The 22,953-nt window shown below is 47.8% G+C and overlaps 1 protein-coding gene across 1 annotated transcript; it reads right to left on the bottom strand.

Annotated features, from left to right (window-relative positions):
• Positions 1-3,073: 3,073 nt before the first annotated feature.
• LOC108796629 (gastrula zinc finger protein XlCGF26.1-like) lies at positions 3,074-18,855 on the bottom strand. Its single transcript, XM_018568129.1, has 6 exons — positions 18,822-18,855; positions 18,568-18,642; positions 18,124-18,219; positions 15,156-16,017; positions 4,516-4,519; positions 3,074-4,022 (listed from the first exon to the last, which is right to left on the bottom strand). The coding sequence occupies exons 1-6, from the start codon at positions 18,853-18,855 to the stop codon at positions 3,087-3,089; spliced, it is 2,007 nt and encodes a 668-aa protein (XP_018423631.1). The 3' UTR covers positions 3,074-3,086.
• Between the last annotated feature and the right edge of the window lie 4,098 nt (positions 18,856-22,953).

The raw sequence follows: 22,953 nt of genomic DNA, 5'->3' as shown, positions 1-22,953 counted from the left end.
CTCTATCAGTAACAGCGAGGCAGCAATTCCACGTTTAACCACACGGTGGCGCTCCTGTAACAATGACAGAAAACAACCGGAAATACATACAGGAAGTAAACGCTGTTGGAACGCAAATGCCGGAAGTAGCGCCTGGTGAAACGCACGCGCAGTGTGGGGATGTAAGGCTTGAGACTGGCAACGCATGCGCGGAAGCTCCTTCTGTGTAGCTGACCTACTGGCAGTAACAGGATGTGACGTCACGAGTTGGCTAATTTGATACTGTCGATAGAATGCCACTCGTGGTCACTATGGCAACCAAGAAGCGGCTGTTCAGAAGTGGGAGGAGGGCTTCCGATGCTGAGGGAGGATAGGGATGATAGAGAGGAGACGGGCACAGCCTCTGGCTGAGGAGAAGTCTCTGTGGTACCAGCAAGAGCTGGAGGAGTTATAGCAGGAGGGTAATAACTATGAGGATATTTATTAATGGCTGGAGAAGTTTAGGTTTAGAAGAGGAACATTTTACATCATATATATATATATAAACAGTATTATCAGCATTGAGCTCCCCCTGCAGGTTGTATGTAGAAGTATAAAATATTCCTATGCACCATCTATTTAGCTATGACATAGGCCCCTTGAAATGGGAGATTCCATTTTATTTCAGCGGGGGGATTTATAAATGGATCTCTAGCAGGTCAGCTCAGAATATAAAGGGGTGTCACATATATTTGTTCCCTCCTCCCCCACAAGAAGCGACCGTTGGAATCCCTATGGGCAGCCAGAGGTAAAGGGGTGTGCGTCCACCTTTATCCGCCCACCAAAGGGGACCTGGTCACAAACCTGTTGTGTTTGGTCCGACGAAACCTAAACGGACCCGGGTGTAAGCAGACGCACATCAACTCACGTCCGGATGCCCATAAGAATGCATTGCTGCCGTTTCTCGATCCATCTAATCACGGGTCACTGGTGTGAAAGACGGCTAAATAAGGGTTAATTCCTTGTTTTAGGGGTGGAGCCATCATTCCCCTTTGCCCCTGCTCCATCAAAAACAGTGATGGGCAACCTCAGCTCCGGCGTGAAGCCTGATATGAGCAAGGCATCGTGACTCTACCCAGCACATCATAGGTTAAACGTCATGTCCATACATCTCTGCAATACGTACACATTTCCCCGTGTTTTATCCCTTCCACCACCTCAACAGCGCCGTATAGAAAGGAAAGTCCAAGAGGAAGATCCAGTGTTCCCGAGCCTCATAGAAAACGCAGATGTGCGCCCATTGGAACCCTGCGATCGAGCTGTCGTAGTTCCATGAATGCAAACAATGCCAGTTGATCCTGCCAGAAATCTTGTGAGCAAACAAAACACAATCCCTCCAATACTGACCCTCCCTGTAACCCCAACACTGACCCTTCCTGTAACCCCGACACTGACCCTCCCTGTAACCCCGACACTAACCCTCCCTGTAACCCCAACACTAACCCTTCCTGTAACCCCAACACTAACCCTTCCTGTAACCCCAACACTAACCCTTCCTGTAACCCCAACACTAACCCTTCCTGTAACCCCAACACTAACCCTTCCTGTAACCCCAACACTAACCCTTCCTGTAACCCCAACACTAACCCTTCCTGTAACCCCAACACTAACCCTTCCTGTAACCCCAACACTAACCCTTCCTGTAACCCCAACACTAACCCTTCCTGTAACCCCAACACTAACCCTTCCTGTAACCCCAACACTAACCCTTCCTGTAACCCCAACACTAACCCTTCCTGTAACCCCAACACTAACCCTTCCTGTAACCCCAACACTAACCCTTCCTGTAACCCCAACACTAACCCTTCCTGTAACCCCAACACTAACCCTTCCTGTAACCCCAACACTAACCCTTCCTGTAACCCCAACACTAACCCTTCCTGTAACCCCAACACTAACCCTTCCTGTAACCCCAACACTAACCCTTCCTGTAACCCCAACACTAACCCTTCCTGTAACCCCAACACTAACCCTTCCTGTAACCCCAACACTAACCCTTCCTGTAACCCCAACACTAACCCTTCCTGTAACCCCAACACTAACCCTTCCTGTAACCCCAACACTAACCCTTCCTGTAACCCCAACACTAACCCTTCCTGTAACCCCAACACTAACCCTTCCTGTAACCCCAACACTAACCCTTCCTGTAACCCCAACACTAACCCTTCCTGTAACCCCAACACTAACCCTTCCTGTAACCCCAACACTAACCCTTCCTGTAACCCCAACACTAACCCTTCCTGTAACCCCAACACTAACCCTTCCTGTAACCCCAACACTAACCCTTCCTGTAACCCCAACACTAACCCTTCCTGTAACCCCAACACTAACCCTTCCTGTAACCCCAACACTAACCCTTCCTGTAACCCCAACACTAACCCTCCCTGTAACCCCGACACAAACCCTTCCTGTAACCTTAACACTAACCCTCCCTGTAATCCCAACACTAACCCTTCCTGTAACCCCAACACTAACCCTTCCTGTAACCCCAACACTAATCCTCCCTGTAATCCCAACACTAACCCTAACTCTGTGAGCCTAACACGATCCCTCCAACTCCAATACTAATCCTCTCTGTAACCCTGACCACCTCTTATGTAATCCTAACTCTGCCAACATACTCACCTAGGTTGCGGACCAGCCCATCTTGTGCCACAGCCGGGGGGATGAAAGCCGTTGTGAACTTGCTGGCTTTTTAAACGAATGCTGTACCTATGTATGCAACAGCAGCGACCACCTGAGAGGTAGAAGACAATGAAGACAGACAAAGGAAACACAAAAGCAATAAAAAGAAAGCATACTCTATTGAATGTTAACAAATGGGTAAAAATCAAAGTGCGTGATGCCTGTTTCTGTCCGGTACAAGGAGCGCACTCACACACCACAGCAAACTCGGAGAACCTGAAAAATGGTCCATAACCAACAGTTTCCAATGTCCAGAAGATGCCAGTGACCTAATGTTTTTTGAACTACCAGAAAATTCCCGCACAGGGTCCATGATTCCACATGCGAGTTGTTAGGTGTCCTTTAGGATGAGCTGTTCAGTAAAAACATTTCTCTCATCCTTATCATGAATAATACGGCTTCTGCCCGGTGTGACTTCTCTGATGTAAAAGCAGATTTTTATTCTCGGAAAAACTCTTCCCGCACTGTGAACATGAATACGGCTTTTCCCCCATGTGCGTCTTCTTGTGATAAACGAAAGCTGATCGCATAGTAAAACTCTTCCCGCATTCCAGACACGAATAGGGCTTCTCCCCCGTGTGAATTCTCTTGTGATCAACGAGAGACGAACTCGTCGTGAAACATTTCCCGCATTCTGAACATGGAAACGGCTTCTCCCCCGTGTGAGTTCTTTGGTGGTTCACGAGAGCCGAACTCTCGGTAAAGCATTTCCCGCATTCCGAACACGAATACGGCTTCTCCCCGGTGTGGGTTCGGTGGTGGTAAAAAAGAGCAGACGGCGTAGCAAAACATTTCCCACATTCTGAACACGAATACGGCTTCTCTCCCGTGTGAGTTCTCTTGTGATTCACAAGCCCCGAGTGCGAAGTAAAACTTTTCCCGCACTCTTCACATGAATACGGCTTCACACCAGTGTGCGTTCTCTGGTGTTTGACAAGAGCCGAACTCTCTGTGAAACATTTCCCACACTCCGTGCATGAATACGGCCTCACCCCAGTGTGACTTCTCTTGTGATGAAAAAGAGCTGAACTCGAGGTGAACAATTTCCCACATTCCGAACACGAATAGGGCTTCTCCCCCGTGTGAGTTCTCTGATGTTGGAGAAGACGGGCGTTTGTGTGAAAGCATTTAGTACAATGGGAACAGGAATACGGCTTCATGCCGGTGTGAGCCCGGAGGTGGTAATTAAGACTGGACTTCTGGCTGAAACATTTCCCGCATTCTGAACACGAATGCGGCTTCTCTCCGGTACCAGTTCTTCCTTCGTTAATCAAGCACAGCTTCCGAAGAAAACACTTCCCGCACACGGAACATGGCTTCTGCCCCGTGTACGCTCGGTGGTGTACGGTGAGAGTTTCATTCCTGGCGAAAAACTTCCCGCAGATGTAACACGGGAGCTTCTCATCTTCTCTATGATCTGGAGGAGGGGGGATGGGAGGCGAGTGATCTGGAAAACTCCCCCCAGGAGTAGGGTGATCAGATGACCCCTCGTTACTAGGCAGGACTGGATGGAGATTTGGGGCATTGAGGTCTTCTCCTGGAGAACTGGATGTGAAGTCCTTTATGGGACCCATCACCGTGTCGTTCTTGATGTATTGTCCATCTGGAGGAAATAAACAGATGAAAGGGCAACAGGTAAAAAAGAGCATCAAACAAAAATGATAAGTTGGCTGCAATATAAGTGCCCTTCACAAGTTCTCAGAGGGTAATCTAAGCTGCTATGTGGTTTACAGAGTTCAACAGCTCAAGCTTCAGAGACGTAAAACACGGGTCAAAATATCAACCTCAAGATATGGACCCCAGAACACGGACTTCCCTCTACATAGAAATGTCCTATTTGCTTGGAAACTCTCCATGTAGCAACATTGATGAACCCGTACAACCCTCCTGAAGAACATCGAGACCCCAATGATGTGTCCCGTTTCCTGCAGTCTGATGACCATCCGACGAATCATAAGGCTCGGATTTGTTACACTACCACCAGGGGGAGCTGTGGATGAAACTTAGACCTGCAGCCCTGGATGGAATGCAGTACATCAGATGGAGAGAACTCTCTAGAATTATTATATGGGGGGAGGAGTATGACTAATTCTCTACCATAGCCCCCTCCCTCCTTCCACATCACAGCCCCCTCCCTCCTTCCACGTCATAGCCCCCTCCTCTTCTGGGATTTCTCAATTACTATCTGTGCTGGCCAAGCTCCTCTGCCTCTCCTCAAAAGGAAATACTAGAAAGTGTCACTTCAGTCTGCAGACTACTGACATCACATCCAAGATGGCAGCCCCCAGTACCAGTCTCGGGGGTCGAAATTAATTGTCTGGCGTCTCTTTAAACAGGAAGTGAAACTTTGCCCAAAAAAGCGCAAAAGACGAGTCACCAGCATGGCCCGTGGTCTACCTTCGGCTGACCTTTCCCCACTACTGGCTGACCAAACCTTGTTCTGTACCAGGGGTAGCCAAACTCTGGCCCTCCAGCTGTGGTGGAACTACAAATCCCATGAGGCATTGCAACATTCTCACAGCCACAGACATGACTTTCCCGGAGAGAGATGCATCATTGGATTTATAGTTTCACCACAGCTGGAGGGCCGGGGTTTGGCTACCCCCTGTTCTGCACTGTGTCTCTGTATGAAGGCGGCCATCTTGGTAGAGGCAGGGCTTTGCTTCCACGTATCAGAACCGAGAGCGGTGACATCGCCAAACCTTACTCCAAATCTCCTGAGACTAGAATTTAGGTGCAGCAGTGCCTCAGATCTCACACTGCAGATAGACACCTATGGAGACTGTAGGTACAGGAGTTCCTGGGCACAATCACATACCGGGAAGCGGGTCAATCTTTCAGGCACAATATACACTTCTAGATGGTTCCATATTGGTTTTTGGTCTGGAGACAATGACGGAAGCTTTTCTGGATCTGTCTAAAACCGACCAATTGGGGGGCTTCACCGCATCCATCATCCCATGACCCCTCACTCAGATAGGGAGTACTCACCTCCTCACAGGGACTTCCACTTTAATCATGTATTGATTGTGTACTGTTCTTTATTGCTCCCCTGGTATCAGCCCGCCATGTTTGTTCAATAAAGTTTCAAGGATCCGACAGTCTGACTTATTGAAGGGTTAAGCTGCGCACAGACCACTAGGTAAGCGAGGACAGAACATGTATCAAGGCAGGGGATGCCTACAATTTGACCTCAAGCGTAGTGCAGACTTCTCGGAACTTCAGTGATCCGGACCTGGATCGGTGAGCAGAATTCCGGGAGTGTCACATGACATTACTCTATTACAGGCGCAGAGACCTGACCACACAGGGGCAGTATTCTGGACCTGCAGCCCTGGATGGAATGCAGTACATCAGATGGAGAGAACTCTCTAGAATTATTATATGGGGGCAGGAGTATGACTAATTCTCTACCATAGCCCCCTCCCTCCTCGTACGTCACGGCCCCCTCCCTCCTCGCACGTCACTGCCCCCTCCCTCCCTTATCACGTGTCTCATCTCCATTAATAGATCCCAGGCCAGAGTGTGGGGAGATGATTCTAGAAGTATGATAACAGTCCTTTCTCACACTAGGCGACATGTAGAGACAACTTCCCCATTTTATGAGATACATGAGAAGAGGACAGTAATGGACCACACACAAAGAAAGGGATTCCATAGATAGACACGGGTCAGTAATACAGATTGGTCTTTCCTCATGCAGGAGGACTGTCGTAGTTACTGAAACACAAGAATCTTTTTCTGTACATAACGCGTTTCCCCAAAAATAAGACGCTGTCTAAAAAAAACCACACTAGATCTTATTTTTTATGTACAACAATCCACATGTCCTCATGTACACAAATATGGTGATCAGGGCAATCAGGGGTGCCGTACCTTTCCAAGAGCAAATTACTAACCAATCGCTGGCCAGAATGAGGGAAGCGCACTTTCACTATCGATTCCTCACAGGCGGAGCGCATTTGGTATCACTCCGCCTGTGACAGGAGGCGGGGCTATAGAGGAGGCATCGGCTTATGCGGCTCTGCTCCCTCCGCTGCCGCCTCGCTTCCTCTAGCGCTGGCTTCGTTGGCACCGCTGACTCTCTCCCGCCTCTCCAAGTTCCCCCTTATGCCACCACCGGACCTAGTAATGGTCACAACTAGGTGTTTATTACCTGTGCCGATCTCAACAGGAACTTCCTCCTCTTTAATCCTCAAAAGTCCATCTTCCTCAGCTTTGACGTCTCTCTGAGCCTCCCTGGGGTCCTGAGGCTGATGGCTCCTGACTCCCCCCCACTAGACACATTCCGTCCCCCCATTACTGTCTACTGACAGAGGAGGGGGGAGAAGAAGAGGTTAATATAGTGACTGAACAAGGAGAATCTGGGACTCTTCTCTGCATTTATTCCTCACCTGTGCCGACATCTGAAGGTATCTCCTCCTCTTTGATCCTCACATGTCCTTCTTCCTCCTCCTCAGCTTTAAAGTTTCTGTGAGTGCCTCCTGGGTCTGTGAATAAAGATGAGAGTGAAGCCCCCTGTACTGAGATGTATGAGAGACCCCAGAGAGTGTGTGTGGGGGGGGAGACTGGTCAAGTCTCTTGGCTGGTAACACACAATGACATGATGTGAGGAGGAGAGCCGGAGTCTAATAGAGGCTGATGGCACCTGACTCCCCCCACTAGACATATTCCGTCCCCCCATTTCTGTCTACTGACAGAGGAGGGTTATGGTTGAACAAGGAGAATCTGGGACTCTTTTCTGGATTCAGTGTTTATGACTCACCTGTGCTGATCTCTGGAGAAACCTCTTCCTCTTTACACATATCAACACTCTTCACAAGCATCTCTTCTCCATCTTCAGCTTTAATAATCAGGCCTTTACCCTGTAGAAGATTAATCCGGTTTATCTGCATTATGATTTCAGATATAACATGTTATATTCATTAAGACACTTGGTTCTATCTACCTGATCCTCCTGCGGGATCTCCTGATGTTCCTGTGTGGAATCCCGGGAATACAGAGGACTTGGACATCTCTCTGGGATATTCCTGTTCCTGGATCCATCTGTAGGAAACACACACACTGACTGAATACATTGTTTCTATGTCTTTATATCAGAGGATGTGTGTATCTAGGGGGATCCTCAATACTCAGGAAATGAAAGTCTCCTCTTACCCGGTGATGTGAGGGGCGGCCGATTCTCCATCATGGCGTCCTTGTAGAGATCCTTGTGTCCTGAATATTTCCCTTCTGTGCTGAATGAGGCAGAGACATCCTGACATCTCATAGGAACCTGACATACACATGTCCCAGAATTCCCGGCACTGCTCACCTCTCCCGTCAGCAGCTCAATGATCTTCTGAGTAGCTTCCAGAATCTTCTTGTCATTGCTTTTTTCAGATATGATGGGGCTCTGTTTACTGCTCCAACTTTGTGACCTGCGTGTTATGTGATGGTCAGATGGCTTTTTCACTATAAGGCTTTCCTGTGTTTTAGGAGAGAAAATATTTACATCCCACCATAAATGAATGCAGTTTTTTGCCACTAGGAGTAACCAAAATCCAATCTCCGGTCAGCTCTGTGTTTTATTAATAGAGATGAGATTGATGTCATGTGACCTCCCAGAATCCCCCTCACCTCTCCGGTCAAGTCTCTGTTTTATTAATAGAGGTAAGAATGATGTCATGTGACCTCCCAGAATCCTCCTCACATCTCCGGTGAGGACTGTGTATTATGAATAGATATAAGAGAGATGTCATGTGACCTCCCAGAATCCCCCTCACCTCTCCGGTCAGGTCTGTGTTTTATTAATAGAGGTAAGAATGATGCCATGTGACCTCCCAGAATCCTCCTCACCTCTCCGGTCAGGTCTGTGTTTTATTAATAGAGATAAGAGTGATATCATGTGACCTCCCAGAATCCTCCTCACCTCTCCGGTCAGGTCTGTGTTTTATTAATAGAGATAAGAGTGATGTAATGTGACCTCCCAGAATCCTCCTCACCTCTCCAGTCAGGACTGTGTATTATGAATAGATATGAGAGATGTCATGTGACCTCCCAGAATCCTCCTCACCTCATCAGTCAGCAGGTAGATGATCTCCAGGGTGAGTTTTAATATCCTCTCAGTCACGTGACCGCGCTCCGTCTCCATCTTCAAGCACTGTTCAAGCAATGACCTGTTTTGAGGTGTTTCCTTAGAAACTATTGTTATGCCTTCACTTCAGCTGACCCTGGACACAAAAATATAAAAACAGGACCAATAAAGAACATTTATTTAAAGCAACCTCATGAACAATCAGAATATCCACATTAAAAAAGTGCCCCTGTCAAAAGATTGAATACTTATCTCTCCCACCATTTGCCCCAACCAACCAAGTTTGTGCAGGAACACTTCTACTTCCTGTAGTGATGTACGGTGTGAGGAGAAGGAGGCCTGCTGACCCCAAGCTGAGCAGTGAGAAGGTTGAAGTCGGGTTGCACACCAGACCATCATTTCCCCAAAATTGGACAAAATGCTTTAAATGTGATGTTTGTACTTCAGCAAAGGGCGGCAACCTTTAGGAGCCACAGACAAGACTGGACTCCCCCGCAGTAGAGCGCGACCAGCTCGAGCAGATCAAGTCGAATAAACAAAACTTCTACCGGGATCATAAATCCTGCCCAGCCTATCACCAAGTCTGGTTGTAAATGGCTAAATGTCTTCATGAACAACACTTGGTGGGGGCTGGAAAGCCAATAGCCATGGTAACCTTCTATTACAACCAATGTTATCCAATGGAATCGGATCAGAAAAGGCCCGTCTGGTGCTTGATTCCACATCTGGGAGTCTGGGTGCTGAATCACACAAAGTTAAGTCACACAAGTTCCATAAACTGTGCTATGACGGAGCTACGTTGATAACAAGCGTTCAAACAGCTGTATAAGAGAATTACAATCAGTTCGACGCCAAACATGCCAATGTTATAATGTACAGAAGGCGAATGAGCCACATTACATCTCCTAAAGAGAAAAGGCATCGGGTCACGTTCAGGTTTGAGATCCATCAAATGGTGATTGCATTCTATTCATTAATATGTTAGACGTCCGGCTGTAAAACTCTGAAAATACTGATACAGTTACAAATAGTAAGCGGTGGGTCCACTGAAATATCATAAAGGCCTCAGCACTCCTATATTACACCCCTTAGCTATCTTGATTGGGTGAAGGTTGGCTTGGTGACACCCTCTAGAGCAGGGGTAGCCAACCAGTGGTCCTCCAGCTGTGGTGGAACTACAAATCCCATGAGGCATTGCAACATTCTCACAGCCAAAGACATGACTCACGGAGAGAGATGCATCATGGGATTTGATGTTTCACCACATCTGAAGGACCACTGGTTGGCTACCCCAGCTCTAGAGCAGCCCCTCTCAGACCTTTTACCAGAGATAAACCCTTATTGTAACTTTGAGGCTGGGTTCACACCTAGGCGATTCAGATGCCAAGCTGTTTTCATTCGATTGCAGTGCGTTTTCGATCACGCGACTGTTCATTGAAAACAGTATATATATGAAAAAGTCACTGGCACTCCAGCTGAAGTCCAGTCAATATTTTATTGACCTCTGTGATGTCACAAAATGGCGACGTTTCGGAAACCTGTTTGGTCCCTTCATCAGGCTAACTTCATCTTTGTTTGCCTGATGAAGGGACCAAACAGGTTCCGAAACGTGCAGCATAAAGTTTTGAACAAAATAAATTATTCTGTTTGGGATTTGGAGGCTACGAGCCTCCACATCCGAAACTGCACATTGGACAAAAAAAAAAAAAAGGGTGGTGGCCATATTGAACGCTGGCACCTCCACACACACATTTGAGTGCATAGAAAACAATGGGTGCCGCCATCCAGGTGCACCCAAGAGGGTGGTGTGTCTTCATTTGTGACGTCAGATGCACCAAGATGGCGGCGCCCATACAACAAATTACTATATATTCGGGTATATAGTAATTTGGGTTCGGATGAACTGCCGAATTGACAGAAATTCGTTGATTTGGCAGTTCTGCCTCATATCCTTCCATTGTGTCAGTCTGAGGAGCAGAGACCTAGGCGATCAACCTGGAGATTTCTTAACGCTCTGGAGCACTGCCCTGCTGATCATATAAAATGGCTGACTAAAGTCCCCGCCGGCGCTTATTCTTCCTCCGCGACACCACTGACTGGAAGGAAGTTACACAAAGTGCGCTCTGCGCCTATAAAATTGATTGAGATAGCGGTACTGTCCTGTTTAAAACGGGATACATGGACAGCCACTAAACAGGACATGTGACCTGACCAAAGTCACTTGACCACCCCCCAATGTAGTCCAGATATAGTGCTGGGACCCCATTCTCTCTCTTCCTCCTCTCATAATAAGAAGACATTATTACCTCCTCCTCACTGGGCTCACACTCTCCAGCAGGAAGCTCCTTTCGACTACAAAAATCCGCTCTCCTCCTTTTCCGGGCTACAACAAAATGGCCGCCACCGGTTTCCAGCATTAGGGACAGTTCAGCCTGTCACAGCAAAGACGGTCGGCCTCTAGCTGTGGCTCTGGCTCCACACTGGAAAATTGCCCAGTGGCAGGACGTCACTATGGTAAACAGGAAGCAGATGTGCCACTATGGAACGCAAACAACGGAAGTGTTGTAGCCACAGGGCGGAAGTGGACGAGGAGGGAGACAAGTTGCTGATCTAGAACAAAGGGAATTTACATGTTTTTAATAGTACAATATAAATTATGTTTTTGCAGCTAAAGGAGTTGTGCGAGTGGAGAATTGTGGTCATTCATGTGAGAAGTGCGGTTACGAAAGCTGTATTATCAGCCTAGAGCGCCACCTTCTGGATGAATGTGATAGCACAAAATATTCAGAAGCAATAAGTCAATGAACACCTGGCTGAAATCTCATTGGGGGGAATTGATCAAAACTGGAGCCGAAGGAATCTGGAGCAGTTGCCGTGGCAACCAATCAGCATCTCTCATTTTCAAAGCTTAACTGAGCAAGTTGATGAGAGAAGGTGACTGGTTGCTGTGGGCAACGGCTCCAGAGCTGATCAATTCCCCCCACTGAGCTTAGTTTATTTCATGTAGAATACTTTGTTCTTTTGTATGTATTTGTGTTCTGCTGATCTACATCTTTATTTGATTTGACCTCAAAACCCCCCATAAAATACATTAAAAGGCCCAGTACACCCTTTAAATTACAATTGTAAGGGGTAGAGAGGTGGTGGTGGTGGGGGTACAGAAGAGATCCTCTGCTGCTGGAAAGTGTGGAAGCTTTTATCCACCAAATGTAGGACAGAAACAAAGAGGAAGAAAGAAACGAAGCCTGATCCCCCAAATGTAGGAGAGTGAGAGAGGAGAGGAACAAAAAGAGGACAGGAAGACAGAGGGAAAGAGAAAGAAAGAAGATTAAGAGAGGGAGAGTAAGAAAGGTGGATAGTGAGAGGAGAGGAAGAGAGAGAGGAAGAGAGAGAAGAGTAAAAGAAAGAGAGGAGAAGGGGGGGAGCGAGATGAAGCCTGATCCCAAAAATGGAGAGAAAGAATAGAAAGAGGAGTGAGAGGAAAGGAGTGAGAAGAGGAAAGGGGAGAGGATAAGAGAAAGGATAAGAAAGAGAGAGAAGAGTGAGATAAAGAGAAGAAGAGGAAGAGGGGAAGAGAAAGGAGAAGAGGGGGAGGAAGAGAGAGAGAGAAGAGTAAAAGAAAGAGTGTGGAGAGAAAGAGTAAGAGTAGAAAGAGGAGAGTGAGAGGAAAGGAAAGAGAGAAGAGGAAGCGAGAGAAGAAGAGAAAGAGAGATGAGAAGAGAGAGAAGAAATGAGGGAAAGAAAGAGACAGGAGCAGAGGGAGAGAAAGAAAGAAAGAGGGAAAAAGAAGAGAGAAAGGGAAGATTAAGAGAGGGAGAGTAAAATAGGAAGAGACAGAGAGGAGAGGAAGAGAAGAGGGGAAGAGCGAGAAGAGCAAAAGGAGAAGAGAAAGAAGGTGTGTGGACTTCCTCCTACCTACTGTGTTTCACCGAAAATAAGACTCTTATATTTTTTTTGCCCCCAAAAGAACACGCCAGGTCTTATTTTCAGGGGATGTCTTATTTTTTATTTTATGTACAACAATCTAAAGTTATCTGGTATCACTCCGCCTGTCACAGTAACCGGCGCTATAGAGGAAGTATCGGCTAATGCGGCTCTGCTCCCTCCCCCGCCGCAGCCTTTCGTTCTACAGCGCCGGCTTCCTTTGCCATCAGCGGTACCAGCAGTGCAGCAGTGCGGACATCAGACAGTGGACAACGCGGTAAAGTATGGTACCATTTACCGGTACACATTACAGTACAGTACCATTACATTAAGCAGTGTCTTTAGGGGGACAGCAGTGGGTGAAGTCTGGTACTGCAGTGTTCTCAGTCACTGCGCTGGCCGGAGGTAGTCCTCCGTCATCCCCTTAATACAGTATGTCCCTGCAGGCTGACACCATCTCTCCTGCTCTTCCCCCTCACATGCTACCACCAAACTAGGTCTTACTTTCGGGGAAACAGGGTATTACTTCATCCTGGAAGGTTGCAGAGCTGACAGACGTATCCTGGAAGGTTCCATTCCTTGTTCCGGAGAAGCATGCGATGGCTTGATGACTCAGATCTGTCTCTTTGTGTCTTCCTTTGTCCTGAATGAGGATATGTGTCTTTCTTCCCTCTGCCTACTTCCAGACCAGTCACTGGACATTGCTCTGTATTGCCGTCATGTGGGTCAGACTGTGGAGGAATACGTGGATGATAGAACTACCTCATTATCCATTCCCTCATTATCCATTCCTGGGGCCTCTATAAGGGTTGTCTGACTTCTAGTGCACCCGTCTCCAGATGGATGTGACAACCCGTCTCAGGTCTACACCCTGAAGCAATTAAATCCTCCAGGTCCGCGCACCGTGTGTAAGCGGCTGTGAAAACTCGGAGGTGTGGGAAGCAGGGACACAGCGTCTCCGTAGACTTACATGAGCCGCCCACCTGATTCCTCTCACGGCTTCGGCAATGTAATAATCGCCCTTTTCCCTGTACGGGCAACACGCCTCCTGGGGTTTTTTTTGCACCCATGTTATATTCCACATTTTAGGCCTGAAAATTACTTAAACCCCTCCCCCCACACACACACACATTAACACATGATATATTTTCTGAAAGCCGAGACCCTGTAGAATAAAATGGCGGCATTTGCAAATTTTTATGTTTCACGATATTAGCGCAACTCCTTATCAAACCCCAACATTGAGTGAAAAATGCACTTAAATGCCCCAAAACACAATAAAATACCCATTTGTTTAATACAATATAAAAGATGAGGTGACAACAAATAAATAGATACCCGACATAAAAATTGTGTGCGTCTGTGAAACGGCGACAAAATTCAGTACCCCAAAAAGTCCATAGACGACACTTTAAAAGCCCCCCCACAGGTCATTAGTTTAGAGATACCCCAAAACACTGCCCCCAGAATTATTGTTCTCACTCCGGCGTGTGCGGCGATACCCAACATGTGTAGAATGTTCGTCGTTTTCATACGCAGGCGCACCCGAAGCGTGTTTACGTGAAGACGCGTGTGCTCGCGGGGGCCTTTAAAAACATTTTTTATAATTTTTACATTTATTTTATTTCATTTTAAAAAATGTTGTGTTTTTTTTTTACTTTACTTGCTATCACATAGGGGGGCTCGCAAGCCCCCCATGTAAGAGCAGATGGTGGTGACAGGTACTCTTTAAGGTAATACTGGGGGTCCAAAAGACCCCCAGTGTCACCTTTACACTCCAAAAAAAGCTATCGAAGTGCAGATCGCACATCAATAGCTTATAGCTGGGCTTCAGGAGCCGACCAATGACAGCCCAGGGACCGGAAGTGATGTCATCTGCATCGCTCCCGATCCCATAGAACGGGGAGGGGATTGATGAACGGAGGTTCGTCCATCTCCTCCCCGGCTTCCCCCCGACACCAGAGAAGCCGGTCCCGGGCACGTAGGAGGGGCAACGGATCCAGTAAAACACGGCGGGGGTGTTGGGCGGGGGACCTGTTCACCGGCCCGCAGAAGCGATCTGGCAGCAGCTGAGCCGCCTGATCGCTTCTATTGTAAAGCCGACCGTTGGGAGTCTGTGTAAACAGCCCCGATGCCAGTGACGTACACTGTACGTCCCTGGTCATGAAGGGGTTAAGGTGAATACAGAAACTATATAGACTTTTTAATCTATGTACCTATAAAATAATGCCACACAAATGTGAATAACAGCAGAAGAGAATGAAAACAGACCCAAAATTAAATAAATAGATAAAACTACAATGTGTTGTCCATGTTAAAAGTAAGCAGAACAAACTGAACGGTGCAGATTTCCTTCATTCAGCAATTGCAAGTCACGGAATGTTTGTCTGGACCTACTTCCCCCGCACAGGGTTCACAAATATGTATGAGGAGCGTTTTTCAAGGCTTCTACCCAGTATGAACTCGCTGATGTAAGAGAAGATTTTTTTTCCCCGTGAAACATTTCCCGCAATCTGAACACGAATACGGCTTCTCCCCTGTGTGAGTTCTCTTGTGATTCGCAAGAGCCGAGCTAGTTGTGAAACATTTCCCACATTCCGAACACGAATACGGCTTCTGCCCGGTGTGGATTCTCTTGTGTAACTCGAGATTGCAGCGCTGACTGAAACATTTCCCGCACTCCGAACACGAATACGGCTTCTCCCCGGTGTGAGTTCGCTTGTGTTTAGCAAGAGTTGAGCTCTCGGTGAAACACTTGCCGCACTCCGAACACGAATACGGCTTCACCCCGGTGTGAGTCCTCTGGTGTTGGAGAAGGCGGGCGTTTACGTGGAAACATTTCCCGCACTGGGGGCAAGAATACGGCTTCTCGCCGGTGTGGATCCGTCGGTGTAAAGTAAGGTTGGACTTCTGGCTGAAACTTTTCCCGCATTCGGAGCACGAAAAGGGCTTCTCTTCGGTGTGAGATCTTTCTTGGTTAATCGAGCACAACTTCCGAAGGAAACATTTCCCGCAAACGGAACATGGCTTCTCCCCCGTGTAAGATCTGTGGTGTACGGTGAGAGTTTCATTCCGGGTGAAACATTTCCCACAAATGTAACACGGGAACTTTTCACCCTTTCTATGATCTGTATGAGGAGTGACGGGAGGGGAGTGATCTGGAAAACGTCCTCCACGTGTGGAGGGATCAGATGACAGATCTGCACTGGGATGGACAGGATGGAGATTTGGGGTCATGGGGCTTTCTCCTCGAGGCCCGGATGTGATGTCCTTAATGGGAAGTCCCCCCATGTTGTTGCTGATGTGTTGTTCATCTGGAGGAAATCAGAGACAAAGCAGAAGAGGAAAAATGAAATAAAAAGTCGTCCGAAATAAAATGCCCGATCAAAAACAGTGATGAAAGTTAAAAGCAGGAAAGGCTTTTATGGCAGAAGAGACCTCTACAGCATGTGACCTCTATGGCATGTGACCTCTACGGCATGAGACCTCTACGGCATGAGACCTCTACGGCATGTGACCTCTACGGCACGTGACCTCTACGGCACGTGACCTCTTATGGCATGTGACCTCTACGGCACGTGACCTCTTATGGCATGTGACCTCTACGGCACGTGACCTCTTATGGCGGGATGAGTTGCATGGGCACAGGGGTTGTGTCATCCTGGGCCGGCCAATCAAGATGGCTACAGCTGCTCAACGCAGAAGAAGACTGGGCAAAGGTTGTAGTGCCGGCAACGAGGGACAGCACAGGCGTCACATTGCTGGGGTGCAGGTAACTGAAGATGTTCCTTATTAACTATGTCTGGGGATAAAAATAAACTGTTGACATTGTCTTCATATCTACATCACCGGACAACAGCTGGAGCTCTGCGCTTCTTTTCACACATCTACCAGACTGACCTAAGTGTCTGCTGCATACAGGCTTCAATAGCTCAATAAGAAGATCCAATTAGAGAGAGATAGTCTGATAGCAAACAGCTTTTGCTGTGCTAACTCTTTAGGACCTTTATAATGCTCTCTGATGTGACATCGGTGTCAAGGGTGCACCCTGTATTTAATGTTTCTAGGGCTGCCCCGAAAACGTTTTTTGAGTATCGAGTAACGATTTTTATTCTTCGGTAGTTGCCGATACCGAGTACCAGTGCCTTGTGCTCGATTATCAGGAAGGCGTCCCGATTGCCTGCGAAGCCGATGTTCTAGCGAAAAAACACCGGCATCACTTGCAAGGCTGTCTAGCTTCCTGACCAATCAGGGCAGCGAGTCATGAGGTGCCCTCTGGCTTCCTGATTGGCCAGGAAGCCAGACTGACTAGCAACAAGTGAAGCCAGCTTCCTTGCCAATCAGGAAGCCAGGCAGCACGTCATGACCCGCCTCCCAGCTTCCTTATTGGCTAGGAAGCCACCTCACTTGTTGCTGTGGAGCGCGGCTTCCTGACCAATCAGGAAGCCAGGAAGCGTGCCATGACATGCCGCCCGGCTTCCTGATTGGTTAGGAAGCCAGGCTGCCTACCCTACAAGTGAAGCTGGCTTCCTAGCCAATCAGGAATCTGGCTGGCATGTCATGACCCGCCCCACCCGCCTTCACGATTGTCTAGGAAGCCGGCTTCACGATTGGCTAGGAAGCTGGCTTCACGATTGGCTAGGAAGCCTGGCTTCCTAACCAATCAAGAAGCCGGGAGGCGGGTCACAACCCCACCTCCCGGTGTGAGGATTTCAAAAACGTAACTGCAGTCACTTTCTTAAACTATTTTTGAAGGTCCGTCTACACCAGGGGTAGCCGATTGTCGGCTACAAATGCCATCCAGCATCAGCCTCCTGAAGACGTGCCTGTGGTGGATAGAGTCTTGCAATGCCTTATGGGGTGGTCCCACAACAGCTGGAGGGCTGAAGTTTGGCTGCCCCCGGCCTACACTATTGTCCCCTGCAGCAGTCTCAGGGTTGTTATGAAGAAGCAGCAGCCTCAGCAACCCTAAAAAGAGAACTATGAGGTCAGTGTTTTTTCCCCATAGTTCTCTTTAGGGTCACAGGAGGACATATACTAACCTCCTCCCGTGACCCAAAGCTCAGGAAGTGAGCAGCAGATCGGCGGCATGTTTCTCCTCACTTCCCGATCGTTAGAGCCGGACTGTGAGTGCTTCTTTGTCACAGGTCGGCTCTAACTATGAGGACGAGTGGAAATCACCCACCTCATAGTTCTCCTTTAATGCATTGTCAGTATTGCAGCCGGGGATGCCTAATATTCCATTTCAAGCTTTCAATTGACATCTGGGAAAAGCAATGAGCTTGACTTGAGAGGTGAGGAGGATTCTGGGAGGGTGACATATCATTCTTAGCTCTGATAACACAGACCTGACCAGAAGAGATAAATGACTAAGAGAACCACGAGCTGGTCATCATTCTGTATTAGTTATTATTCCTCACCTGTGCTGATCTTTACAGGAACTTCCTCCTTTTTGATCCTCACATGTCCTTCTTCCTCCTCCTCAGTTTTGAGGTCCCTCTGAGTGTCTCCGGGGTCTGGGAATAAAGAAGAGAGTGAAGAGGAGGAAGAGAGCCGTAGTCTAATAGAGGCTGATGCTCCTGACTCCCCCCACTAGACACATTCCGTCCCCCCATTACTGTCTACTGACAGAGGAGGGGGGAGAAGAAGAGATTGTTGTAGTGACTGGACAAGGAGAATCTGGGACTCTTCTCTGCATTTAGTGTTTATGACTCTTTTAGATTGTAAGCCCTCACGGGCAGGGCCCTCCTTACCATCTTGTCTTAAATTGTATTGTGACTGTAATGTCTTCCTTATATTGTAAAGCTCTGTGCAAACTATTGGCGCTATACAAATCCTGTATAATAATAATAATAATGACTCACCTGTGCTGATCTCTGGAGAACGTTCCTCCTCCTTACATAGATTGTCATTCCTCATATAAGGCTCCTCTTCATCTTCTAATTTAACAATAGTCAGGCCATCATCCTAGATAAGATACATTACGTTCTTTGCAACAATTTCTGTATTACTCTTTAAGGACAAGCATAATATAAGCTTTAATTAGGACACATGGTTCTTGAGGATGTGTGTATCTAGGGGGATCCTCAATACTCAAGACATAAAAGTCTCCTCTTACCCGGTGATGTGAGGGGTGGCCGGTTCTCCGTCATGACGTCCTTGTTGAGATCTTCGCATCCTAAATATTTTACTTCCTCTGTGCTGAATGAGCAAGTGACATCCTGACACCTTATAGGAACCTGACACACACAATGAGACAGTCACCATCCAGACACATCCCTTGTCTGTTCCTGGACCATGTCCCAGAATTCCCGGCACCGCTCACCTCTCCCGTCAGCAGCTCAATGATCTTCTGGGTGACTTCTAGAACCTTCTTGTGATTGCTTGGGGGAGTTGGAGGCTCCTTCATGGATCTCTGTTTCCTGCTCCATCTTTGTGACACATGATCTGCAGACGGCTTCTTCACTATAATACAGTCCTGCATTATAAGTGGGAAATAAACATTACTTTTGTTTTTGGAAGCCCGTGGAGCGTGCTCGAAAACGAAATCCCATGTGAACAAAAAAAGTGAATTGAGAAATCACAGCACACAAAAACATGCACATGGGTGCTTGGCCCTTCGATAAAGAAGGGGCCACAATTTCCCGACACCCCCGGGGCGCAAGGCTCCTGACAGGGGTTGAGACTACTATGGTCCACCAACCCGAAGGCCGGCGGACCCCGATCCTATGGGCACCTGCCGAAGCAGGTCCCACATAGTACTAGGTAGGGGGCTCTACCGAAGAGAGACCCCCTGGGTGGGAGGAGACAGAATCTCCTCCCCACATCGGGAATGGGCCCCCGAAGGAACCTGCACCCTCGGCAATCTGTGGGTCAAATAGAAAAATAAAAAAGTGCCAATCGTGCATGTAGTGCATAGATAAGTGCCAGTGCACCACGCTGACAGGCCTTAGGGGCCGGAGTGCAAAAGTATTGCCCCAGACTAGCCATAAGGCCTGCCCAAGAGGCGATGTGCAGAAAATGCAATAGGTGCCGTGTCCATGTGCACAGTGAGTCACATGTGGGGTCCCACACCCTAGTGACTTTCTGAGCACCCCTGGGACGCCACCCCCAGGGGGCACAGCACCACGGGCTCTGCAGCCCCCCGAACCCTCCGGCCAGACCGAGCAAGCATCCGTTTAGTCAGGAGGCAATAGTGCCGAGGAAACTCCCCCCTCTGCTAAAAAGGGGTCGCCTCAACACCCACCTTCACTCAGAGAGTACTAAGCAACCGCCCGTCCCAGGGACGGTCCATGCTGTTCCCCTCCGAAAACTGATAAGAACAGATACTACACTTGATCTTAGCCAAAAGGCAGAGAAGCGATAAACATTACTACAGAGAGAAAACAAATCTCATCCCATAATAACGTAGTTTTTTTATATATGCAATTTCCCCAAATACCTCATCAATCTACTCAGGTCATAGATAGATAAGAGTGATGTCACGTGACCTCCCAGAATCCTCCTCACCTCTCCGGTCAGGTCTGTGTTTTATGAATAGAGATAAGAGTGATGTCATGTGACCTCCCAGAATCCTCCTCACCTCTCCGGTCAGGTCTGTGTTTTATTAATAGAGATAAGAGTGATGTCATGTGACCTCCCAGAATCCTCCTCACCTCTCCGGTCAGGTCTGTGTTTTATTAATAGAGATAAGAGTGATGTCATGTGACCTCCCAGAATCCTCCTCACCTCTCCGGTCAGGTCTGTGTTTTATTAATAGAGATAAGAGTGATGTCATGTGACCTCCCAGAATCCTCCTCACCTCTCCGGTCAGGTCTGTGTATTATTAATAGAGATAAGAGTGATGTCATGTGACCTCCCAGAATCCTCCTCACCTCTGCGGTCAGGTCTGTGTTTTATTAATAGAGAAGAGTGATGTCACGTGACCTCCCAGAATCCTCCTCACCTCTCCGGTCAGGTCTGTGTTTTATTAATAGAGATAAGAGTGATGCCATGTGACCTCCCAGAATCCTCCTCACCTCTCCGGTCAGGTCTGTGTTTTATTAATAGAGATAAGAGTGATGCCATGTGACCTCCCAGAATCCTCCTCACCTCTCCGGTCAGGTCTGTGTTTTATTAATAGAGATAAGAGTGATGCCATGTGACCTCCCAGAATCCTCCTCACCTCTCCGGTCAGCAGGTAGATGATCTCCAGGGTGAGATTTAGTATCCTCTTGGACATGTGACTCCCCTCCTCCATCTCATCTGTCTGATAGGTTTATGTCGCTTTCGCTGTCACAGGACATAAGAAAAGTGAGAGAACAACAGGAAAAAAACATATAAATATATATTGTATGTACAACAAATAATGTTGTCTTGATAGGGAGACAACAAGAGAAGGAGGAAATGTGAAAGACAAACACTGTAATGTAATTTAGGACAGCACATATATCCATGAAGAGAACCTGTCATTCCCATAGGAACACACATCTAAATGATATTTAACACACCTCCCAATGTATTCATAACAACATCGCACACCTCACTGTCCGCCTACAATATGCAAAATTATTTTTCTCAATACACTTTAAAAATGGCCCGAATTTAGTATCAAGACCCCTCCCCCCTCCCGCAGACCACATAGTGTATTTTCTGCTCAGTTGGGTTTCACAAATTTCTAATAGGATTCTCAGATCTCCCTGCCGGGCAGGTTCAGCCGTCCCTACCTACGAGGTGCTGGTGCATGTGGACATGGCTTGAGTCAGGCTGCAGGCCTGGTAGTCATTGCCTGTTCTCCGTCTGGTCCTCTAACCACTGGTGGAACTACCAGGATCACAATTGCAACCGGGCCCTGGCATTCCTCCTGTTGGGGGGGCCCAGAGAGGAAGAAGAGAGCCCCCCGAGATAATGCGCTCCGGCCCCCGCTGCTCTGCCTCCAGCAGCGTGTAGGGGCGGCTGTGCGGCGGGGCTGGAGAGGCTGTCACTAGTCACGCAGAATGTGCTGCAGGCACCGCCAGGCAGCACATTCTGCTGTGTGAGAACCCTCTCCACTTAGCCCCGCCCCCTGGCCGCCGAGACGAGGGTCCTGCATGAGAGTAAGGTAAGTATGGATCGGGAAGGGGGGGGCGGAGGAAATGTGTGTGGGGGGCGATGCTGGTGGTATTCAAGTGCTGTTTTTTATTAAAATGTATTGCTGGGACTTGTAGTCCCGCATAGTTGGCCCCGATACTAAACGCAGATAACGGTGTTCTGTCGAGAACGCCGACGTAGTCGAATTTGCCTACCTCAGCATCTGCGCTTGCGCACAGACCAGTATTATCGAGGAAACCGGGATTTTTTCACAAAGTATTTCGTTTAAATTGTTAATTGTGACCGTTAATAATATTCCATCCTTCATTTACTGTAATCCATCATTTCCTGCCACCCATCAGTTACTGTCATCCATCAGTTACTGTCATCCATCAGTTACTGTCACCCATCATTTACTGCCACCCATAATTAACTGCCACCTATCAGTTACTGCCATCCATTATTTACTGCCATCTATCAGTTACTGTCATCCATCATTTACTGCCACCCATCATTTACTGCCACCCATAATTTCCTGCCATCCATCAGTTACTGTCACCCATCATTTCCTGCCACCCATCATTTCCTGCCATCCATCATTTACTGCCACCCATCATTTCCTGCCATCCATCATTTACTGCCACCCATCATTTCCTGCCATCCATCAGTTACTGCCATCCATCATTTCCTGCCACCCATCATTTCCTGCCATCCATCATTTACTGCCACCCATCATTTCCTGCCATCCATCAGTTACTGCCATCCATCATTTCCTGCCACCCATCATTTACTGCCACCCATCATTTCCTGCCACCCATCATTTACTGCCACCCATCATTTACTGCCATCCATCATTTACTGTCACCCATCATTTACTGTCACCCATCATTTACTGCCACCCATAATTAACTGCCATCTATCAGTTACTGCCATCCATTATTTACTGCCATCCATCAGTTACTGTCATCCATCATTTACTACCATCTATCAGTTACTGCCACCCATCATTTACTGCCATGGACAATATTTGTAAATATTGTAAATAAATGCCGGTTACCTCGTTAATCCCATCTGTGCGCAAATGCAGATACTGGGTCGGCGTTCTCGACAGATCACCGGCACTAAAATTTTTAACTAAAATGGCTGCCTGAGGTCCCGCACTTGCTGGGGACCTCGGCATCCTTCCTGTTAACCACACAGTG

This window comes from Nanorana parkeri, unplaced genomic scaffold, assembly GCF_000935625.1.
Source record: "Nanorana parkeri isolate BGI_ZX_2015 unplaced genomic scaffold, ASM93562v1 scaffold1142, whole genome shotgun sequence".
Taxonomy (NCBI): Eukaryota; Metazoa; Chordata; class Amphibia; order Anura; family Dicroglossidae; genus Nanorana; species Nanorana parkeri.
This window is presented reverse-complemented; position numbering and strand designations above follow the sequence as displayed.